The sequence below is a fragment of the Sycon ciliatum genome, chromosome 1, assembly GCF_964019385.1.
Source record: "Sycon ciliatum chromosome 1, ocSycCili1.1, whole genome shotgun sequence".
In the NCBI taxonomy this organism is placed as follows: Eukaryota; Metazoa; Porifera; class Calcarea; order Leucosolenida; family Sycettidae; genus Sycon; species Sycon ciliatum.
In genome coordinates, this window is record NC_088643.1 from 42,199,210 (window position 1) to 42,222,849 (window position 23,640).

The window sequence follows — 23,640 nt, forward strand, 5'->3', positions numbered from 1 at the left end:
ATGAAGGGGAAAACCGGAGCTCAACAAAATTATAACGTACAAAGTCATAATAAGAAGTCAACTGGATGAGAAGTAGCACAAGCAAACATTTCCTGACAACGAGAGGGGCTGTAACTACAGCCACAGCAGTAGCTGCTGTAACAGCAGCAGCAGCAGCAGCAGCAGCAGCAGCAGCAGCAGCAGCAACAACAACAACAACAACAACAACAACAACAACACTATCAACAACAACAACAACAACAGCAACAACAGCAACAACAGCAACAACAACAACAACAGCAACAACAACAACAACAACAACACTGAGCAGCAACAGCAGCAGCAGCAGCGCCGTGCAGACTACTCCAAGGGGAGTGTGGGACTGTGAACACAGAAGGCGGGAGAATTCACGGAGTTTGCAGATCTAGCCCACCAGCGTGAAGGGCAGTGCAGCTACGGCGAATTCTCTGGGACGATTGAGTAGGCGAACTTCGCTGGGGAGGGTGTTCCAGAGGATGGCACCACAGTGCGATGGACGGGATGTCCCTGCTGCTGACCGGGCTAGCGGCAGGCGCAAACCCTGTCCTTGCTGGAGGCGGGTGGTGTTTCCATGAGCACTTCGAAACTTGTCCTGGAGGGCTGGGCTGGCTCGGTTGTGCTGGCAACGCCACACAAACCTCAGCATCTTCTGCTTGTGCAGCTCCTGAATGCTGTAGAGCTGCAAGCTGGTCAGGAGGGGTTGAGCATGAGAGCGGGGTGGCTGGCCAAACACTGCCCTGGCAGCTCGGTTCTGGAGAACTTGCACGCGAGAGACTTGCTCCTGTCGCAGGCAGGCGAAAAATGCTGTCGACCCGTACAGCAGATCAGGCATGATGATGGACTTCATGAACTGTGTACGGGCCTTCAGACTTAATGCTCGCCTAGATCGCCAGAGCGCCCCGATCTTCTGAGATGCTTTCTTGGCGATGCTGTCCACGTGTTTCTGCCAGTTGAGGGAGCTGTCCAGCAGAACTCCGAGGTACTTCGCAGTGCTTGCTGCTGGCAAACTAGTCCCATTGCAATTTACAGGAATGGCTTCACTGTGCATGCTCAGGACTTGGCTCTTCGTGGAGTTCAGGATGAGGTTGCGATCCTCTAGCCAGTCAGCCACTGCAGATACTGCCCGGGTAAGCGCCGCGGAGCATTCAGTAGGCAGCCGGTGGCTGAAGTACAAGCCAATGTCATCCGCAAACTGTACTTCACCTCCTTGCAGTCTCTATAACTAGGGAGTTCAGTCACGTGACAGCACGGTGAAAAATCTTCGTCACGCGTCATGCATGCATTTATGACGTGAGCATGGCACAAAAATGTGCCACGTGGAAATATTGATTTTTTTTTAGACTTGTAGTTTGTTGAAGAAGGAGATGACAGCCATTTGACAGAGGAGATTTTTAGCTTTCGTTTGGTGTCTCACTCGAGGTCACAGTCGTGAGATGGGACTTCCCACGTCTTGCCGTAAAACTTTGAACGCGATTTTGATGTTGTTCCTTTGAGCGTTGACGGACGGTGATTCTTCCATCGTGTTCCTCGTCCCAAAATTAGGTAAGAACGATCGTCTTTCTTCATCTAGTTTGCAGCGGTTCCAGGCGGTAAGGAATATTTGTCTGCTCTGTATTTCTCTACAGCGAGAATTTGAATATTTGAATTCTTCATGGCCGATGAGGAGGAGAATAGCCCTGGACCTGCATGTCGGAGGCTTGGTATTTATTCAAGCAAACTGAGAAATGCGTTGAAATCAGACGAAGCTCTTACCTGTTTGAAGACGAGTGATTTTCCTGTCACCAACGATGTCGTTCTGGAGCTACTTACATTCAAAAATGCCTCGAAGTTTTCGTTCAACGATATGTTGAAATGGACTGGTTCTCTGATAGGTTCCAGTACCAAAGATATTGCTGTTGGCACGTTTGCCTCTAGAGTCCGTTCTCTGCAGCAACGTCGAGCAAGGCTGCTGAAGGACAAAGCCAGCGATCAGATTGCTGTCCTACTGGCTGAGCCCTTTATACTACCCTCTCCATCATCCGGCCAGTCGGAGTCAGGTGAGCGTCAGGAAGCAACTCCGCTTGACCCAACCGGCCACACCAGCAGCTCGGCTCATGTTGCAGGCAGTCAGCACGCAACTCCCCTGGAGCCAACCACTTACACCACCAGTCCGGCTGATGTGGACAGTCAGCGAGCAGCTTCGTCAGAGCCAGCCGCCAACACCACCACCTCGGCTGACAATGTAGATTGCGAGCTGGAGCCAACAGCAAAACGGCTCCGCGTTGAAAATGAATAATTTTATTGTCCAAAGACATGGTCAAAGACATGGTCAAGACAAGTTTGTGGTTATTGTGTTGACTGTTTTTATTGTCTTTTTTGTGTCTTCCCCTCTTCCAACTGTTCTCTTCACTTTTTTCCTGTTCCGTTGCTATGGTAACAATGCTAGAATTTCCCGTTAACACTGTTAACCTACATTCCATTTTTGTTTTACCACGCTTGTGCAACGTTTTCACTCCATATTGTCATCATTGATATGTTTCGTTGCGTTTCTGCAATGTTGCTAGGGGTTGCCATGGAAACAATACATGGCGACGTGCCGTCAGGTAGTTGTTGTACATAGAAATGTTTGTACATTATTGCTTATCATATAGGCCTGTCATTTGGGCTCTTTTCAGCGAACTTTTTGTTTTTGTCACTATGTCCCCTGGTCAACTTCCCCTGGGTCCGTTTGTCAGTTTGTGCCATGCGTGCTATACACGTTTACATACAATTCAACACAATTCTATGATGATTGGCACCACAATTGAAATGACTGTATCTCAGGTTTGCTTTGAGATTTTCACATGAAATTTTCTGTGTGCTCTTGAAAGACGTGCTTATTCGATTTCCAACAGAATTTTCCTGGGAATTCTGAATTTGATTTTTTTGCCTGAACTCCCTACTATAACCAGACACTAGTAACCGTGCTGAGGACCATCACATGTTGACAACAAACCCTGTAACTGTGTAAGGCTGTATGTAGTCGTAACTCGTAAGCCCCGCTGGCGCTGGGACAAGAAGATGTTTTCAGGGCTTCGGCGAAAAGTGAGTAGTTGTGTGTTGCTCCCTTCGTATACCATTGTATACGTAGTAGCTCGCGCTCCCCCCCCCCCCCCCTCTACTTGTTGTTGTTGTTGTTGCTTGTGTAAAAAAATGCAGCCCCGCCCCATTCATGACCTGAAAGTTGAAACGCACACCGCTCATGCGCTCGCGCGATCGCGAGTCGCGACCCATTGAGGGGGAAATCCCGCGGCCTGGAGGCGCCACTCCCGAGTACTCGAGAAAATCACCGATTGGACAAGAAACGAACAAATCGTTCGAGCTCGTTCTTGAATGAACCATTGAATAGGAGGCGTTGTTGAGAGAACCAACCTTGACCGAAGCATATTGCTGACATACAAGTACCTGCCTGACATCAATTCACCTGGGATAATACTGCTTACAAGTAGATCTTCGCTCCAACGCTAGTCTGCGGTAACGTCTTCCCTTTGGCTTATTTTTATTATTATTATAATTATTCTGGCTGCTTGAGTTTTGGGGGCCAGCTTCCTCCAAGTCCAAGATGATATCTTTTGAGAAGTTTTCTCAGCTTCATAAACACCAACTGGATAGTGTGGGATTGCCTGGTGATCTGTGGCGAAGACTTTTCGATAAACTCTCACCGTCAGAGCGTCTGGATGCTACTGAGAAATTTCACATCGATGTTTCTAATGGAGCTACTAGGCTGATAGTTCAAGATGACCAACGCCTTGCAGCTAATTCGGACGTGTTTCTCAGCAGGCACTTGCTCTTTAGTGATGGCAACGCGGAGGCGCGTCTGAAACTGGAGAAGTTCTCCAGTACACAGCTAAAGCGCTTGGAGAGCGTTCTGTGCTCGCCACCGGCCAGCCTGCCAGCCAGTGTCGGCTCAGATGGTGTAGTGTGCAGCCAGCTGGCAAAGCTGTGTGACATCAGTGAAAGTGAAGCCAGTAAGCTGCTGACCGACAGCAAGTATGACGTCACGAATGCTCTATGGCGGTACTACGATCCTGAAGCTCCTCAGCCACCGGTTCCCGAGAGCGGTGCCGATGCCATTCCTAATGAGCTGAGGGACGTGTCATTTGCAGAATTCAAGCAGGCATTGGACGGCACAGAGCAGGCTTCAGCCAGTGAAGATGTTCTACAAGGACTGTACAAAGAGTTCTGCCGGCGACGAAAGGCCAATCATGAGCACGATCGAGGTGACGTAGAACATATCACTACCAAGTACTCCTGGACGCAAGAGAATGAAGATCATCCTGGCAGTGGAGATGAGGGCACGATTACCGTGAGAATACCCGTTCCAAAGGAGACGAAGAAAGCTGATATTGCGAGCAAGTTGTCACGGCAGCGGTGGACGTTCGCCCTGAAAGGCAGCAACCCTGTGTTTGATGGCGCTCTCTTCGCAGCATGCATACCAGATGAGAGCTATTGGACTCTGGGCAAGGATGAAGACATCGGTGTCGTGACAATGACATTACAGAAGCGCGACCCCCGCTTGCCATGGGAGCACGTTATTGAAGGCGAGGTTTCGCTGAGCAATCGTCTGTTGTCTCAGCTGGATATCAAGAGAGAAGAAGAGGAGGAGGAGAAGCGCCATCGGGAACGCCTGATTAGAAATCTCCTGCAGCGTACCTGGCTCTATAGCCAAACCTATCAAGCTGTTACTAAAGACGGTGAGTCACAAGCAATAACTAAGTTGTGTGAGCTATTCACAGTTCAGTAGAAGCATACTCGTAGAATCCAGTCCTGTCAATGGGAACTGGATCACAATTGAACATGGCTATGATGATTTGACCAGGTTTGACCAGTCCAGTCTCATGAGAGACTATACACGTGTAGCTTGAAAGTCATGACGTCTGAAGTCAACAAATTACGACATTTGAGTCAAATTGGATCCGCTATTATACATAGTAAACCGCCGTATATGGTGGCTAGGTCCCTCGTGTCGCGTGTAGGTGTGATACTTTCTGTACAAGTAGTGGGTCCACCACCTGGTGAGCCCAGTGCAGTCACTACCGGTACTGGTAGATGTGCCACCTATTGTGAAGGCAACCATCCAGACATGTGTGGATCCATACAAAACTGGATGCAAACGTGTCCGTTGTCATGACTCCGGGTAGCACTTTCAATGCATGTTAAACCCGATTCACAAACGTCTTGACAGCACTGGCAATCAGAAAATGACTTCTACGATTCCTATTGTGTGTGAGCTGGAGCAGAAGTAGCTATAATTATTGCGATTCTATGATGAGTTTCAGGAAATACATTGCTGTATTCTTTTGCATTTATATTGTGCTTGCACGCAGGAACCCAGCGTCCAGTGTGGTATGTCATGGATGCACATGCGTCAGCACTGTCGCATAGCGACGAGCCGAACTTCCGCTGTGCTCCGTTCATCTATGCTCTGAACGGCCAAGCGTATAGCATCTACTGGCCCGTGAAGTCGCTGAGTGGTGGCGAAGTCTGCTCGAGGGATTACGCACCAGCCTTGCTGGATGTGGAGAGCAGCATGCAGCGTCGTGCCAGACTCTGGGTGTGGAATTCCGTGCACGATGCCAGCATGTCTGTAGGGTGAGTTGTGAGCATGTGTGAACATGACAATGTCTCTATTTACTAGTGCTCTACCCAGTTCTATCACCCATCCTGGCTCTTGGAATCCAGATCAGAGCAGCGTTTTGCTCCACTTAAACGTTCTTCAGTTGCTGTGCAGTACATGGCTCTTGTTACTGGCCCTACCATGGTCCTACCATGGTCGTAGTCTGTAACTGGTTGTACTGCATTGTACTCCATGCACACTCTGTTACAGCTGTATAGTACTGCATTGTACTCCATGCACACTCTGTTACAGCTGTATAGTACTGCATTGTACTCCATGCACACTCTGTTACAGCTGTATAGTACTGCATTGTACTCCATGCACACTCTGTTACAGCTGTATAGTACTGCATTGTACTCCATGCACACTCTGTTACAGCTGTATACTAATACTTGCAAGTACAGTGCTGCTCAATGGAATCCGATTGCGTGAGCGTGAGTTGCGCCGTGCACCAGTTCACCTCCCAGTGTTCTCAGGTCTAGGGCTGTACTGCGCCCGACGTGACATTGACTCGCTTCATTGGATTTCATTTGAGCAGCACTGTACATGCGTAGTGACATTTAGGTGGCAATTGTGGCTTCTACCTGGTAAGGGGCCTTCCCTTAAAATACCGATATTTATTTAGAAACGAAAACTAGTCGTTTCTCTTCAACCCCCCTCCCTGAGAAACGAACACATACAAATGGACCTTAGGGCTGAAACGGTCGTGGATTTTCACGTATCGATTACTCTTTAGCTTAACGATCGAGCAATCGATTATAATCGTTAGCAAATAGAGTCATAATTCTGTGCAAACATTACTCTGTTTCCACAAACTATGCCTTCATAATACCAACAAATCTGCATTAGTGAAAGGGTAGCTCCGAAACATGGCAGTTTTGAAGTCAATTTAACCTCAGAACATGAACCATACCCCTGGCAACTGCATACTCCCAGCGGAAACTGATTCAAACTTCACAAAACGAGGGTTTACAGTACTTTCTGGACACAAATTTAAAAAACGCAAAATAATCGTAATCGGTAATCTAAACGATTGCTCGATTGCTTGGTGTGCATTCTCGATGCCCATGCTGGTATGTGTTTGAATGGTCCTGTGTTTGTGTGGACTCTATACCATCTGCCAGGAAATGCCCTGACGAATTCTTGCAGGCGCTCCGGGAAATGCGCCAGCAGGATGAAGAGGCGAGTACTCGTGAGGACGGAGTGAAGACATCAGCTTCGCCGAGCTCCTCGTCTGACTTGCAGGTGACATGCGTGGAGGTTGAGGATGAGGCTCGTACTCAGCTCACTGATGGGGTGGTCAATGTCTTTTTGGATCGACAAAGTAAGTAATCACTATTGATGTGTATCTTGTTTCCTCGTAGGCAAAACTGCTAGAACATACATGCCAACCTGGAGGCTTGAGTCCCTTGGACAACCTGGCTCAATTCCCTTCATTTGGACCGTTTTCCCTGGACACCATTTTGTGTGCATCCACCATTATCAGAGATATTTTCCACTTCACCTATTAGTGAAAATGCATTTAAAAGGTTTTGCTTTTGGGGCAAAACCTGGCCGAAATCCTTTTCTTGTTAGGGCTTACTTTTTAGAGAAATAGACTTCAGAAGCATAATTGGAAGAGGATTCCACAGGGGATTGCAGAAAAATTCTAAAAAAACTCAAAGTTTGACCCATTTTTGGCCAAAAGCTAGAAGTCCATCTTTTTATGAATGGACTGTAACTATAACTTCCTTGGTCTCTGCCTTTTCTGCTTCAGGGTTTAACTTATTGGTTTGATTTTGATTCAGTGTTTCCTGTGTACTGTAACTGTTACTTCTTTGCTGTCTCTCTCTCTCTCTCTCTCTCTCTCTCTCTCTCTCTCTCTCTCTCTCTTTCTATCTCTCTCTCTCTCTCTCTCTCTCTCTCTCTCTCTCTCTCTCTCTCTCTCTCTCTCTCTCTCTCTCTCTCTCTCTCTCTCTCTCTCTCTCTCTCTCTCTCTCTCTCTCTCTCTCTCTCTCTCTCTCTCTCTCTCTCTCTCTCTCTCTCTCTCTCTCTCTCTCTCTCTCTCTCTCTCTCTCTCTCTCTCTCTCTCTCTCTCTCTCTTGTCTCTTCTCTGCTACAATGTTGACATCGTATAGGTGCCAGTGTGCCCTGGTCTGCATGCTCTCTATGTCGGGTTGTGCGCAAGCCATCGGAGGCCAAGTGGTTTTGGTTGAATTTCCGTCACTCTGAATGGCAGGGCAAGGTGTCTTCAGCACACCGCCTGAACAGAATTGACGGTGAAGAGTGCCTCATTGATCGTAGTCTGCTCTGCTACTTGCTTCGGTACGTATTTGTATTTGTATGCCTTGGTAAGCCAGACATAGAACCTTATGTTGTTTGTTACATATGTTTTTGTGCAGGGTGCGGATATCAGTGATAAATAGTTGAATTCTGGGTGCTCTGTGGCTCCACGATGTACAATTCAAATATATGTTGAGCAGGGCACTCTGCCAGCTCTTGGACACATTGAGCTTATAGCACCACCAGATCAAATCCGTTGATCCCCGAGCTACAGAGAGTGCTTAATGTCAAAGACAAAGCTTAGAACATGGCAGACTCAGCGGAGGACGTTCAGATTGGTTGTAACTCTGAGTTTTATGCTGTCAGGCTATCATCAGATAACTGATTCCTGGAATCTAGCCAGCAGTACGCTTAGAAACACATAGGGCCACAGGCATAAACAAATTTAGCGCAATGTGCAGGTGGGTGCTAGGTCTGGTAGCGTAAGGTAATGTGAGAAAGCTAGCGCGAACCAAGGCGCTAGGAGTGAGTGTGGGGGGGGGGGGGGGGGCGGCCAAGGGCAGGTGTCAGCACTAAAGCGCGGACAGAGGCATAGGGGAGGCAGTGTACAGCAGGTGGGTGGAGGTGCCAGGAGGATGGCGGGCAACAGGCGAGTGAAATCACTAGGGGGTCTTTGGGTGATGGGTGGGCGTGAGCAGAGTGGTATAGTCAACAACAGGGGTTGCGGTATTGGTATATTGGGATGCTCAGGCAGATTGCAGTACAGTACTTGATCACTAAGAAAGTGGTGGACATCACACTACTGCATTATGAAAGAAAAGGGGGTTTGTCAACTGACAACCGCTCTATTCAGTTGCTATTCACACTCGACGCATGCGCTGGATGAAAAATTCTCATGCACTGAGTGTGAATAGCAACTGAATAGAGCGGTTGTTAGTTGACAAACCCCCTTTTCTTTAGTACTTGATCAGTTCATTTTTTTATGAATTTTTCCGGCACGTCCGGGCTCTCCGCCTTCTCCGTGAAATAATTTAAAAAAATGTTCTGCGTTCCGGCTCTCCGCCTTCTCCGCGAAAGAAAAAAAGCTAGAGGATAACAAACAAACACAAGAAGCAAGAATGACAAGAAAAGCAGAAAATATGAGAACTTGATATAAATTAGCAAGGCAATCAACCTCAACAGGGTATAGCCGCCTCGGCAACAACAAGAACAGCTGAGTCCGCGGCAAAGACAGGTGCATAGAGCCGCCTAGCACCCCTCAGGCACATCACACTGGATCGGACCAAGGCAAAGCTGATCTGACACCGGATCGAAGCCATCACGGCACTGTAGGCCTCTCCGGTCTTGTCGGCTATGAGGGACGCTATCCTCTTGTACAGAGAGGTGGCAGATTTCCCCATTCCTCCCATAGTGGAGAACACGGCGGGAGCAAAACTGGAGTGTTCCACTTCCCGGATTCGCTGCTCATAGGCATGGCGCTTGGCTTTTTGTGACGGGTGTATCTAGCAGCAAGTGAGTTGAGGCGATTCGAGGACGCAAAAGGGTTAAATAACCGGACATCAATGTAGGTGCGCTCGAACCGCCCTCCCCAAATACCACTAGCCACCTTGTCAAGGCGGGCTTGGTCGTCGCCCACAGCCGTGCGGTAGCGGAGCTGCTCTCCAGTGAGCGGCTGCAGATGTGGCTCAATACTCAATAGCCACCTGGTGACCAACACGCTTCGCAAGGCGAGCTGTCACGCCACGTACCTCGTTGTGGCGGAGGGTTGGGAAACCGCCTAACGGGCAGGAGAGGGCATGGCTGATAGTGAACTGCTGTCCACAAGAACATGATGATGGCAGGCGTACGGGGTGCCAGCCATACCGGAGGTGCACGGCATCACGGAACTCAGCCTTCATGAGGGTGAAATTGTGAGCCTTTAGGGGCCGGCAGGTGAGCCAGCTGGATGCCCCCCCCCCCCCCCCCCGCTCCGAAGCAAGGTCGATGGTGCGTTGAAGCTCTGGAGGTGCGGCAGAATGCAGAGCGACGGCCTCGGCATGGAGCGATGCCTTTGCCTTCGCCCTCATCTGCTGCTTATTCTTCCGCACTTCCTGCAGGGCATCGCCGAGCGTGGCAGTCTGCTGCTGGATGCGCCGCACCAGGGGGCCAACAATGGTCTTGGAGTGGGGTAACTGGGCCCCGAGTGAGGCAGGTGTGAGGAGTCCCAGTCCACCATGTCGACAGAGTAGAGCCAGTACGCTCATCATCGTTGACGGTCCTGCCACCTAAGAGAGCGGGGATGAGCTTGCTTCTGATGGAATCCTCCAATGGCTGCATGTACAAGTGTAGGTCAGCCATGACTCGAGACAGGAAGGACATTTGCTTCGCAGGCCATGAACAAACACTGCGTATACAGCTTGGGGATGTGACGAAGCAATAGTGGTGAGCGACATCACCTCCTCTACCCAGGATTGAACCTTGCGCTCCATAAAGCAGCGGGAGTAATCTGCTGAGCCAAGTGCGGCTCCCAGATGCCGACATCCATCTGTGCGAATGTCAATTCCAGTTCCAGCAAATATGCTGGTGGCCTCATCCAGAAACTGCGGCTTGACAAGGAGGACAGACTTGGTCGGGTTGAGGAAATAGCCGTATGATGGACCTTTCTCATTGAGGCGATTCCACCAAATCCATAGATCAGTTCGTTTAATAGGTGTGAAATTTGCGAGGCGGAACTTATTCTCATGCCTGCATTTTGAGATCATCTCAGATCGCTTGTTGAGCAGGAGCTTCTTTGGTGTCGTCAGGGTCGTCAGGATGTGGAAATTTTCTATAATACATAGGTTGCATTTCTGTGACTTGCATCTGTACGACCGGCTCTTCTCCCGCACGCTCCATGTGATAGTCAACGGCTTTCATTGGAGGCTTTTCCGTCCTAAGGTCTTCCCATTATAGCCAAGAATACGCACAAAACTGTGATAGAAGTGTCGTGGCTTGAGACTTTGATGGCTCAAGGAGATTCTTTATCTGTGACTTTTGGCCAATTTGAAATTGAAGAGGGGCATCTGGCTTGATCTGTACATAGGTGTATAAATCTCATCTAAAAAACCCTCAATTCGCGCTTTTAAAGCAATCATCAGGAGACGAGAGAGCTTGGAAGCTCAGGGCCCTACGCTATGCTTTTTTGCCTTGATGACCTGGCCAAAAAAAGCATAGGGATGTTATAAATTCTTATAAGTTTCTACTTTTTGTTTTTAGACATAACCTGGGATTCGAACCCGCACTATCGCCCTGCATGCATCATCCGATACACTTCGCATACATACTAATTCTTCCAAGTTGCTTCACGTTATGATCTTGTATTTGAAAGCCCCATTTGAATATGCATTGTGGCCAGCCGTCTTTGATTGCACGGTACGGTACGGGATAGGTACGGGACAGGTACGGCCGAGGGTAATACGACACCGTCTACCGCCTTGAAGACGGCAAAAAAAGAAAAGGGATGTTATAATTTTTTCAATTCTCCTATTTTTTCAGGCATTACCTGGGATTCGAACCCGCACTAACACCAGTTATCGCCCTACATGCATTCCCCCATACACTTCGCATTCATACTCATTCTTCCAAGTTGCTTCACGTTATGATCTTGCGTTTGAAAGCTCTATTTGAATATTACGGCCAGCTGTATGTGGCCAGCTGTGTTTGATGGTACGGTACGGTACGGGACAGATACGGGATAGCGCCAGACGTGACACAAACATACAAACACACAAACACCAAATTAAAGCTGTGTGGACCCTGGCTAGCGCCAGACGTTACTGAAGTAACGTCTTCTGCATAGCTACGGGAATTAAAGCTTATTTTGCAGGATATCGTGGTCTTGTTCCCTAAATGAGTTGGGTATTGGCCTCTGGCAGGCACGCGTTGAAAAAAAGTACTACATGAGGATATTGTTTGCTATTTGTCATGCTAATTTGATTTGATTTCGGTGTATGGTCGCCATGTTGGTGTTGCTCTTAGGTCATCCGGTTATGGCACCAGCCCCTGGTTTGTGCCGATGTATGATCTCCACCGGCAGCTAGCTCAGACCATGGCGGCCCACTGGGAGCGCGGTGTGCTCAGCCATTGGCTGGTGCAGCCGGCTCGCTCCGACATCAGCGTGGGCATGAAGACAGTCGTGACCAGGGACGTGCGGCGTGTTGCCAGAATGTCAGAGTCCATTCCATCCGTTGCCCTGCCCTGTAAGTACTTGCGAAGTACAGTGAAAACTGTATATTTAATATAAAGGTGGCCGCTCAAGGGACCTCCAAAATGTAGTCTCTGTTACCAGGTGGTCTCCGTATCCAGGGTCATTTGACTGGAAATAGCATCCCTTGGCCTGGTTGCAGTGGTCTTTTGGGACAGGTGGTCGCCTTATCCGAGTGGTCGCCTTGACAGGTTTTACTGTACGTGCAACTACCCAGTATACCCAGTATGCCCAGTATGCCCAGTATACCCAGTATACCCTATGTACAGTGAGCACACTACCATAAGGAATCACCTGTCTTCACTAGTGGCCAGTAGTGGGTCATTTCACACACCAATTCACGTCTTGACTTGATACTACTGTATAAGCAGAAATACAAAAAAAAAAGAAGAAAAAAAGAATAGAATGGGATACGGAGCTTGGGTTGGCTGTGACTCAGAGTTTCACGCCTGTGGAAATCATCAGACAGCAAATGTGTATGAAGCTCTGCACCCCGGTGCATTGAGCACTCTTTCGAGGACCACACCCAACTTTCCGTGTATAAGCAGAAATATTCGTCTGGAATTTAATTTCGTCTTATTCGTCCAAGGAGCTTTTGGACTAAATTAAATGTAGGACTAATGTCGATTTGCCCAGCTTTTCTATACACTCTTATGATCCATGGACGAAATTTTCAACCGGATGAACTCCTTTTCTTTGGAGTTGGACGAAATTATTGACGGACGAAATTTTCTGCCTCTACAGTAACACTAGTAGAAAGATCACGTGCCGTGTCCCTCGTGACTAGTTTCTGTGCATCCTCACCTAGTACTGTAAATATACAAAATTTCGGCGCTGCAAAATTTCGGCACTTGATTTTTGACATTTCGGCGGCGATTTATTTTCGGCGTGGGGTAGAGGGCATGGTATTGCGAAAGATGCTGTGAAAATTTCATCGGCGTTTTAATTTAGGCGTTTTGGGTCGGTGCCGAATATAGCCGAAATTAAATAGCTGCCGAAAATTTGTATATTTACAGTACCTGTCTGTTAGTTTTGTACAGGAGCTACATCTTTACCTGAAACCTATTTCTTTCAATGCCAACATTGTCCTTTCTGACAGAAGAAATGTGTTGGATTGCTACTATTTAGAATACATGGTCGCGGTCCCTACTCTACGCATCCAGTGCCTAGTTGAAGGGAAGATGGAAAAGGACTTGGCACATGTACCCATGCCTTTGGTCTCCAGCCTACACCATGTTCACAGTGCTTGTTGAGCTGATCTTTCTGCACGAGGACTGGGTGATCAGCACTACTACAGTGCGTTCCACAAATATAGACGCATGATTTCGAAAAGCCGTTATGCCAGCATCTATGTCACATAAAATCTGTGATCATTTTGTGCAGAAAAATTTCGAAATTGGGCTTTTGTTATCTGATCACTTAAAAATCTATATGAGAGTAATTGCGGGAAGGACCTGAGCAAAATTCTGAAAAACTTCTCAAAAAGCTCTAGCCAAATTTGAAATATTTCAAAGATACCATGCGTCTATATTTTTGAAATGCACTGTAGTACCGTAAAATCCCGCCAGAGCGCCCCATCTCTCCCATCCGCCCCTCCCTGACTTCTGGTCAGGGAAGTGATTGATTATATCCTCGTATGACTCTGTGATGCTGTACTGTACTGCAGACGCGTGCCCGACCCCGTTGGAAATGTACGCAACAGTGCCCACCCTCTTGACCAGGGATCGCACAAACCCTGAGTTTTGACGGGTCTGTACTACTCCTGGCTCTTGACCTTTTGGTCGGTGTACGAGATGCACGGACAGTTTTCGTAGGGGGGGGGGGGGGGGGGGGTACTTTCTCATGTAGTACTGAATGCGGCAAGTAGGACTCGCCCATCCGCCCCTCCCCACCTGAAGCGTCGAGGAGGTAGGGGCGCTCTGGCGGGATTTTACGGTATTGGCAAAGGAGATGTGTATGCAGTACCGGTATATTTGTTGTACTTCGTTAACCCTTTTCGAGCCATGAGCGCATATAATTATGCGCTCTGAAACTATGACGTGCTTGGCCATATATGCGCAAAAAATCTCGCGCATTATATCATGGTGCATAGACTAGTGTACAAACGATCGTAACTCCGTCAAACATAAACACATCGTGACCATCAATACACCGTTGGAAAGGTCTTGAGCTCATCTTTCCGTATAAACTTCGTCGCGATAGGATAAAGAATCACTGAGCGGCGACAGGATGAACACCGAAATCACGCCCCGGAGCGAACGCGCATTATATCGCAGTGCATAGACCAGTGTACAAACTATCGTAATTCCGTGAACCATAAACGCATCGCGACAATCGATACACCGTTGGAAAGGTCTTGAGCTCGTCTTTCCGAGGATATAAAGTAACTTTAGTTAGTCGCGATAGGATAAAGAATCACTGAGCGGCGACAGGATGAACACCGAAATCATGGCCGGGAGCGAGCGCGCATTATATCGCAGTGCATAGACCAGTGTACAAACTATCGTAACTCCGTGAAACAAAACCGCATCGCCACAACCAGTACACCGTTGTAAAGGTCTTGAGCTCATCTTTCCGGGGATATCTAGTGCGTCGCGATAGGATAAACAATCGCTGACCGGCGACAGGATTTTAGGCACCCAAGATGGCAGAGGTTGTACCTGTTCACGGGGAGACAAATGAATCCCGGGACATACCACCCTGGGGCCTAATAAATACAACTCCGAGGAGAGGGCAACTTTGTCTAATGGTTGTTGTTTATTTAGAACAAAGAGGAAGCAATGTTTCATGCGCATGCGTACTATGTATGGAGGGGGGCTGACGTCATGCAGCGAGGTCGCTACAGTACTCCCCCACCAGAGAACAAGCGTAGCGCAGAGAACGAAAGAGAAAAACAAGGACATGAGCGCTGCATGTGGCGTACGACTGTTTTTAACGTGGCAACAAAGGCCGAAACAGAGGAATAAAATTCAGGAAGCAGAAAAGAGATGCGTGACAGAGGCGGGTTAACATGTCAGAGGTGGATTAACGTGACAGAGGTAAAGAGCATGTCAGAGGCAGAAAGGGGGAGAAAAAAAACTGTATGGGAGGGCAGAGGCAAAGAGCAGGGGGAAACTCCACAACACAAAGACACGCAGTGATCAGGCGCAGAAGTCTTGCAGGACAGCAGCCCATGTAGCTGTGTGCCAATGTATGGCGGGGCGACGACTGGGTGGTCGGCAGCCTATCCAGGGCACAGGACGGCATGACAGTAGTACAGTACAGAATGCAGCAGTACTGGAAGGAGATTCCGTTCCTCTACCACTATAATTGCCTCAACCTGCGCTGCCGTGATCAACTCTTGGTTGAGTGCCGCTGCGGGATCCATACTTGCTCAATCAGCTTTGCGAAGGAAATCACGGCCCGGAGCGTCTTGCGGTTGCTGCTGCGGAGGCTCTTGCGGTTGTGGATACTGCTGACGTTGATGTTGGCGAAGCTGCTCCTGCTGTTGAGGCTCATGGAGAAGGAGATTCCGTTCCTCTACCACTATAATTGCCTCAACCTGCGCTGCCGTGATCAACTCTTGGTTGAGTGCCGCTGCGGGATCCATACTTGCTCAATCAGCTTTGCGAAGGAAATCACGGCCCGCAGCGTCTTGCGGTTGCTGCTGCGGAGGCTCTTGCGGTTGTGGATACTGCTGACGTTGATGTTGGTGAAGCTGCTCCTGCTGTTGAGGCTCATGGAGAAGGAGATTCCGTTCCTCTACCACTATAATTGCCTCAACCTGCGCTGCCGTGATCAACTCTTGGTTGAGTGCCGCTGCGGGATCCATACTTGCTCAATCAGCTTTGCGAAGGAAATCACGGCCCGGAGCGTCTTGCGGTTGCTGCTGCGGAGGCTCTTGCGGTTGTGGATACTGCTGACGTTGATGTTGGTGAAGCTGCTCCTGCTGTTGAGGCTCATGGAGAAGGAGATTCCGTTCCTCTACCACTATAATTGCCTCAACCTGCGCTGCCGTGATCAACTCTTGGTTGAGTGCCGCTGCGGGATCCATACTTGCTCAATCAGCTTTGCGAAGGAAATCACGGCCCGGAGCGTCTTGCAGTTGCTGCTGCGGAGGCTCTTGCGGTTGTGGATACTGCTGACGTTGATGTTGGCGAAGCTGCTCCTGCTGTTGAGGCTCATGGAGAAGAAGATTCCGTTCCTCTACCACTATAATTGCCTCAACCTGCGCTGCCGTGATCAACTCTTGGTTGAGTGCCGCTGCGGGATCCATACTTGCTCAATCAGCTTTGCGAAGGAAATCACGGCCCGGAGCGTCTTGCGGTTGCTGCTGCGGAGGCTCTTGCGGTTGTGGATACTGCTGACGTTGATGTTGGGGAAGCTGCTCCTGCTGTTGAGGCTCATGGAGAAGGAGATTCCGTTCCTCTACCACTATAATTGCCTCAACCTGCGCTGCCGTGATCAACTCTTGGTTGAGTGCCGCTGCGGGATCCATACTTGCTCAATCAGCTTTGCGAAGGAAATCACGGCCCGGAGCGTCTTGCGGTTGCTGCTGCGGAGGCTCTTGCGGTTGTGGATACTGCTGACGTTGATGTTGGTGAAGCTGCTCCTGCTGTTGAGGCTCATGGAGAAGGAGATTCCTTTCCTCTACCACTATAATTGCCTCAACCTGCGCTGCCGTGATCAACTCTTGGTTGAGTGCCGCTGCGGGATCCATACTTGCTCTATCAGCTTTGCGAAGGAAATCACGGCCCGGAGCGTCTTGCGGTTGCTGCTGCGGAGGCTCTTGCGGTTGTGGATACTGCTGACGTTGATGTTGGCGAAGCTGCTCCTGCTGTTGAGGCTCATGGAGAAGGAGATTCCGTTCCTCTACCACTATAATTGCCTCAACCTGCGCTGCCGTGATCAACTCTTGGTTGAGTGCCGCTGCGGGATCCATACTTGCTCAATCAGCTTTGCGAAGGAAATCACGGCCCGGAGCGTCTTGCGGTTGCTGCTGCTGCGGAGGCTCTTGCGGTTGTGGATACTGCTGACGTTGATGTTGGCGAAGCTGCTCCTGCTGTTGAGGCTCATGGAGAAGGAGATTCCGTTTCTCTACCACTATAATTGCCTCAACCTGCGCTGCCGTGATCAACTCTTGGTTGAGTGCCGCTGCGGGATCCATACTTGCTCAATCAGCTTTGCGAAGGAAATCACGGCCCGGAGCGTCTTGCGGTTGCTGCTGCGGAGGCTCTTGCGGTTGTGGATACTGCTGACGTTGATGTTGGCGAAGCTGCTCCTGCTGTTGAGGCTCATGGAGAAGGAGATTCCGTTCCTCTACCACTATAATTGCCTCAACCTGCGCTGCCATGATCAACTCTTGGTTGCGTGCCGCTGCGGGATCCATACTTGCTCAATCAGCTTTGCGAAGGAAATCACGGCCCGGAGCGTCTTGCAGTTGCTGCTGCGGAGGCTCTTGCGGTTGTGGATACTGCTGACGTTGATGTTGGGGAAGCTGCTCCTGCTGTTGAGGCTCATGGAGAAGGAGATTCCGTTCCTCTACCACTATAATTGCCTCAACCTGCGCTGCCGTGATCAACTCTTGGTTGAGTGCCGCTGCGGGATCCATACTTGCTCAATCAGCTTTGCGAAGGAAATCACGGCCCGGAGCGTCTTGCGGTTGCTGCTGCGGAGGCTCTTGCGGTTGTGGATACTGCTGACGTTGATGTTGGCGAAGCTGCTCCTGCTGTTGAGGCTCATGGAGAAGGAGATTCCGTTCCTCTACCACTATAATTGCCTCAACCTGCGCTGCCGTGATCAACTCTTGGTTGAGTGCCGCTGCGGGATCCATACTTGCTCAATCAGCTTTGCGAAGGAAATCACGGCCCGGAGCGAACGCGAATTTTTTTTATCATGACTTCGCAGTTTTTTGGAGCGTGCTAGGGGATTTCCCTTTGGCATGACGCATGCGTGATGGACATCAAATGAAGCGCTTGGATCTCAACTTTGCAGCGCAGTTCGTATCGTGAAAATCGGTTGAATTTGGGCAAGATGCTGAACAAGAACGTGAAATTGAGTTGTTGTGCCGTTCCGAGGCACGGTGGAGTACTTTGGAGAGAAGGTGGAAGTGGCCCTGGTGTGTCTATGTCGCTGAGATCTACTATGATGGATTCGCTTGGTCCTGATCTTTCCAACGAGCCCAGGATGATGAAAATCCATCAAGGTGGAGTGAAATGAGAATAAATTTCGTTCAGAGCTCTGCGCGCAAACTACACCAAGAGAGTCAGTGTGCTGGACAGCTGGCCGATTGGAGAAAAGGGGCCCGGCATGGAAAGGGTTAAGGAATGGATTTGTAGTCATTGCGTATCGGCTTTGCATTTTCTATTCTGCCACATTCAACTGATAAGTGTTGCATTTTGTTTTTGCCGTCGCTGCTGCTTCCGCTGCTGCCACCGGTGCCATCGTTTGCTATGTCAGACAACACTGCAACGGATTTGCTGGATGGTCATCGCTACCTGCTTCACTACACGCTGGCTGTATGCTCGGTGAAGCCACTGGCTGTGTTCTTGTCACTACGTCCTGTCATTCGACTGGCGGCACAGGCAGCTTGTGACCAGGACCTGCTAGCAGAGTACACCGATTCACCGGGATTTGCACTGGTCAGTGCCAGCCTGTTTCTACATGTATTTCTTAGTTCTTACAGTACAGTTTCCTGGGAGACAAGAATGCAATGGTACTGAGAAGAAGGACACACATTTTTCACTTAGTACACTTTCATGCCTTATCATCAGGTGAAATACAGGCAAAATCGAATGAACATGGACAATGGATTAACTGTCTTGTTTTGCACAGTGGCGACCAATCACATGACTGCATGTGCTCTGTGAACTTCCCTTCAGCAGTGGGAACGTAGCCTTTTCTGACATTGCCCAGTGCAGTGCGAAATTCTGCAAGTCCACAGGCAATTCCCGCAAACAACCAGTCCTTATGACGGGCAAATTCGCATCGGCATAACTTCACGAGTGCTATTCACGAAGTGATCAGTCTCCTTGCTAAACCTTCCTACAGGTGTTCTCATTTTCAGGACTGGACTGCTCCCAGTGGGGGAAGGGAAGTCCAGAGGGGGCAGGCTGTTTGATGGCTAGTGTGCCAATACTTCTTTGCGTCTTTGTTTGGGTGCCTGCCATATTGTGTTTCTGTGCACTGTTATGTACCGTTGGCATAATTGTGTACCCCATGTGTGATTTCTCTTTGCATGACACATAGCCCGGCTGGTCTGAGAAAGACGCTGGACTGACCATGCCCTATGCTGAGTTTACTGGGAAGTTCAAGGAGCAACACAAGAGCGAAGGTGGTGTTACTTTCGATGTGCTCCAGTACAGCATCAGCCATTGCCTGCGAGGTGAGACTCTGTCACTGTGTTGCGATCACTCTGTGTGTGTGTGTGTGTGTGTGTGTGTGTGTGTGCGTGCGCATGTGTGTGTGTGTGTGTGTGTGTGTGTGTGTGTGTGTGTGTGTGTGTGTGTGCAGGTGCGCACTCTGAATAAAATGCTCCTTTGCTTATGCGTTTGTTTCTTGCTTTGTTTAGACGTGTTCAACTGTGCTGCCGAGCATCTCTCGCCGTCATGTGCATCCAGTCTGAATCCCATCGCCATGTATGGAGCTGACTTTATTGTCGACAAGACCCAGCTGCAAGCCAAGCTACTGGGCATCACAGCACAGCCTTACTTCTCAGCCGAGGCTCTAGACAGCCTGGTGCGCATCATGGCTTCCAACAAGCCATCGGAAACTAGCCAGCAGTTTGAAGATGTTGTTCAAATCATCTAGGTAGGTGGTGGTGTATTGCAGCCTTTCAGTTTTATTACACTATTCTCGCCATGCCCCCGAGAACAAGTCCCTTTGGCTGGGGTATTTCACTCTTGCTTCAAAGCCAGTTCCATCCATGCTTCTTGCGCCAATTAGATTAGAGGTATTCGGTGTATGCATACAGCTCTAATTTTCGGATTTGACGTATTTGCCAGGTGTACTACTGCCGCCAGCACAAGGTTAGGTGTGCGCCGCGTTTGCATTGCACCTATCTGTCTGTGCTTTTGTGTACATCCAGTACAGCCCCTGCCGTACGACCGACCCCCTTCAGGGCTCACTCATAGCCAAGGAGTCATTAATTGTGTGCATGCACTGGTCTACCCATGTTTACAACCCTGTTGTACATAGGGACGTAACATGCTATTATTAAATCCGCTTTGTGGCACTGGAAATGCTACTGCTGAACATTTGCTCGTCGTGGCCTTCAGCCTGGTGAAGTGAATTTTTGTTTTCCTGCAATGCTCTTTCACCTGAATTACTATTTTTGCAGCAGGCATCTCCAGACAGTTGTAAAGATTTTTTTAAACAATGCCTAACCATGTACTTCAAAAGTAGGTAGTAGAGACCATACATGTATACATCATGGACTAGCAACGTTAATTAAACGTTAATTAAAATTCATTCAATACAAAACATGTCAATCAAACTCATCAAGGTTCTTGTTCATGTGGCGTGACTCCTTGAAAATACTATTAAAATTTCAAAAATACTCATGACTCCTCGAAAATACTATTTCAAAAATACTATTTCAAAAATACTCAAAAATACTCTAACAAAATTCCACATTCTAAAATAGTTGATGGTTGAGTGTGACGTTCAGGAGGGCCGAGGGTGAAACTTGAAGAAATTATTATACTGCATGGAGTAAATCGAATGGCCAGTCAATAACCTGGACTTGTTACTGATGTGGTCCCAGTACAGGGCGGTATGTTCAACATATTGGCTATCATTCTGTCTGTTGATAAAGACGCGTTCAGAAAAACAGGGCTTCGGTTTTTGTTGCACTTGATGTGTGGAACTCCACATTGCTCTGGACCAGGCCCTGGCTTCAGTGGAAGCTGACGCAGCGTTCTGGTGTGTCGGCCAGCCCTGGCTTCAGTGGAAGGCGATGTTGTCAACCCACTGATGGAGTGTGGGCCAGCCCTGGCTTCAGTGGAAGCTGGTGTAGCGCTCTGCTTCTGGCGTGTGGAGATCCAGTAATGCTCCAGGTTTGTACATCAGATCCACCACCTGCTCCTGTAACCACAGCACCACCACAGAGAACATGAAGACATGAAGACAGCGTACATGTATCACATGCTTGAGGCAAAGAGCTAATATTCACACAGCGCTGAAACTGATCAGTTCAACACTCCTATATTATCAGCAGCAGCAGCCCAAACTGATTGTAAAAACGTGAAGGTAAAACCCCTCCTCTTTCCCTGCTGTGTTGTATTGTGCACAACTGTAACTTAGTTACAAGCAAATGCATTGCAGCAGCGCTGGAATGTTACATTGACCATACATACCCTGTGATGTACATCGATGCACTGGAATGTGTTCCATGCCGTGAGCCCAGCACCACGGTGCAATGTGCATGGCAGGTACAGACGATCCGCCAACACCTATGATTGGCATAAAGACACGCGTGCACAGACGCGCACAGACGCATGCGCGCACACACACACACACACACACACACACACACATGCCTGTTTGTTCTTCGACTCTAAATAAACAAACAAACAAACAAAAAAACAAACACACGTGCACACACACACACGACGGCACAGTTTAGTGGCGATGAAGCCTCGTTCCGTTGCACGGAAGACTGGCTATAAAAAGGACAGTCGTCCGGGCAAAGAAACGGCAAAAGTATCGCCTGCGGTGCTACAGGACGTGGCACCTCCACTGCAGGTGGTAACGCCTGTGGCACCACCAGCCCGTGACATCGAGATAAGATGTCTTCCTTTTCATATTGGGGACACAGTGCATACAGTTCTCTCATTCCACTCTCTATTTGCAATTTTTGGGTACTAGTAATTCTGAAATACTGATATTCGAAGAAACCATCTCACTACTCTATTAATCCTCATTTGCTAAGGACAAAGAGTGTGAGTTTCTTGAACACTACTTCACAGAATACGTCGTGGACAACATTGTTCTCTTCACGAATGCTTTAAAAGCGAGATTCACAGAAGCATTTTTGCGATGTGACACGCGATGCGACAGCCACGAAACCGGGAAATCCCCAAATCGCAGCATTCTCGCAGCCCACGCAACCGCCGCAACTGGGCAATTGCAGAAGTAGTTGAGCTTGGCTCAACTTTCCCGATGCGACAGGCGATTTTGTGTATGATTTTGACCTTTTTTAGGCTGTGTTTACATGAGAGGTTTCAACCCGGGTTGAGTTCGACCCGGGTCAGATTTCAACCCGCCATGTGCACAAAATGAATGGCGCGTTTACATGATGAATTGCGCTTGACCCGGGTTGATTTCAACCCTCCCCTTGGGGGGAGGGTTGAAATCAACCCGGGTCAAAGATGTCGTACTACGTACTTCTGTGCGTATCTCGCAACAGGTTTGAACAGCACTGCACATGCAAATTTCGCGCGAAAGGATTCACGTGACCATACAGGACTGTGGAATTTTGGCGGCAAACAAAAGTATTTGACCCGGGTCAACTGTCTTCATGTAAACGCTCACCTATTTTGTCTATCGTACAGACTTGCAACCCGGGCTGAACTCGACCCGGGTTGAAATTTCTCATGTAAACACAGCCTTACAGCAAAGTTGTGCAAATGTTCAAGAGTTGCCTGTAAATTTGTACAAGTTGTACCAAGCCACACGAATACCATGGTGACGTACCCAACTGTATTGAACTTCGCGCCAAATCCACAAGGCGTCGTCGCATCGCTGACTTCTTCTGTGAATTTCGCGAGTTCGCATCGCACACCTCCGTCGCAAATCGCATCGCCCATCGCATCGCAAAAAAAGCTTCTGTGAATCCCGCTTTATGCTGTGGCTCATATCACCACACAGCCGACCTATGTTAACAAGGATGGACAGTGGACCCCTACAGCAAGGCCAGAGATGTACAAGTTCCTGGCTGATTATTTCATGGGCTAGCATCCCCTTCCAGAGATGAACTTCACTATGTTCAGTGAACTATGCACGACCCATGATCTCATCATACCAGAGGTTCCAGGGACTGCTCTACTTCCCGGCTCAAAGTTGTAGATCGCACAACTGAGGGTGGCAATGACAAATTGAGGAAAGTACGTTACTGTATACACGCGCATAAAAGGCACGCACTTATATTCGAATACAAGGGCACATCCACATATAGAAATCAAAGCATATGCCCTGAGGTGTCAGTATTCCAAATTTGAAGCGATTCGGACCCACCGTTGTAGTATTATGACTGTTTGAAGTTTGAAAATATTTGAAAAATTTGTACACATCGATGTTCGTACACCAACAATTTGAAAAAAATTGTACACAGCTCTCAAGATTATGGAGTTTTGGAGTTTTGAAGCGCTTTTACTTCAAAATTGTGTTGCCATGGCAGCAATGATCCGTGCCATGTACCAGAACAATTGTTTTTCTTTCCCGAAGGACTTCTTTGCTTTCGTGCGATGGGAACAAGAAGAGCAGGTCGTGCAAGCGTCCTGCAAAGAGACGATTCTCAGGGAAC

At 48.8% G+C, this 23,640-nt stretch overlaps 2 protein-coding genes across 7 annotated transcripts in view; one reads left to right on the forward strand and one right to left on the reverse strand.

Moving 5' to 3' along the window:
• The first annotated feature begins 2,954 nt into the window (after positions 1 to 2,954).
• On the forward strand, positions 2,955 to 20,709 carry LOC135826765 (tubulin--tyrosine ligase-like protein 12). Its single transcript, XM_065339373.1, has 8 exons — positions 2,955 to 4,730; positions 5,364 to 5,628; positions 6,778 to 6,977; positions 7,771 to 7,957; positions 11,912 to 12,132; positions 18,576 to 18,757; positions 19,365 to 19,500; positions 19,687 to 20,709. Exons 1-8 carry the CDS (start codon positions 3,599 to 3,601, stop codon positions 19,923 to 19,925), a joined length of 2,562 nt encoding a protein of 853 aa, XP_065195445.1. The 5' UTR covers positions 2,955 to 3,598; the 3' UTR covers positions 19,926 to 20,709.
• Positions 20,710 to 20,968: 259 nt separating this feature from the next.
• The window catches only part of LOC135826739 (armadillo repeat-containing protein 3-like), a 70,434-nt gene continuing 67,762 nt past the window's right edge, over positions 20,969 to 23,640 (reverse strand). For all 6 annotated transcript variants that reach the window (XM_065339341.1, XM_065339345.1, XM_065339361.1 and 3 more), the window contains 2 exons: positions 21,473 to 21,568; positions 20,969 to 21,200 (listed from right to left, as the gene is read on the reverse strand). In XM_065339341.1, the coding sequence (XP_065195413.1) occupies positions 21,114 to 21,200; positions 21,473 to 21,568 (183 nt within the window). In that variant the 3' untranslated portion in view covers positions 20,969 to 21,113. The remainder of the gene's footprint in view (positions 21,201 to 21,472; positions 21,569 to 23,640) is intronic.

Bases quoted from the DNA above. Each gene is read 5' to 3' on its own strand.
- LOC135826765 (XM_065339373.1), top strand. From the start codon at position 3,599: ATGATATCTTTTGAGAAGTTTTCTCAGCTTCATAAACACCAACTGGAT. The intron at 4,731-5,363 runs GTGAGTCACAAG...GCTTGCACGCAG, and splicing joins TCAAGCTGTTACTAAAGACG to GAACCCAGCGTCCAGTGTGG. The intron at 19,501-19,686 runs GTGAGACTCTGT...TGCTTTGTTTAG, and splicing joins CATCAGCCATTGCCTGCGAG to ACGTGTTCAACTGTGCTGCC.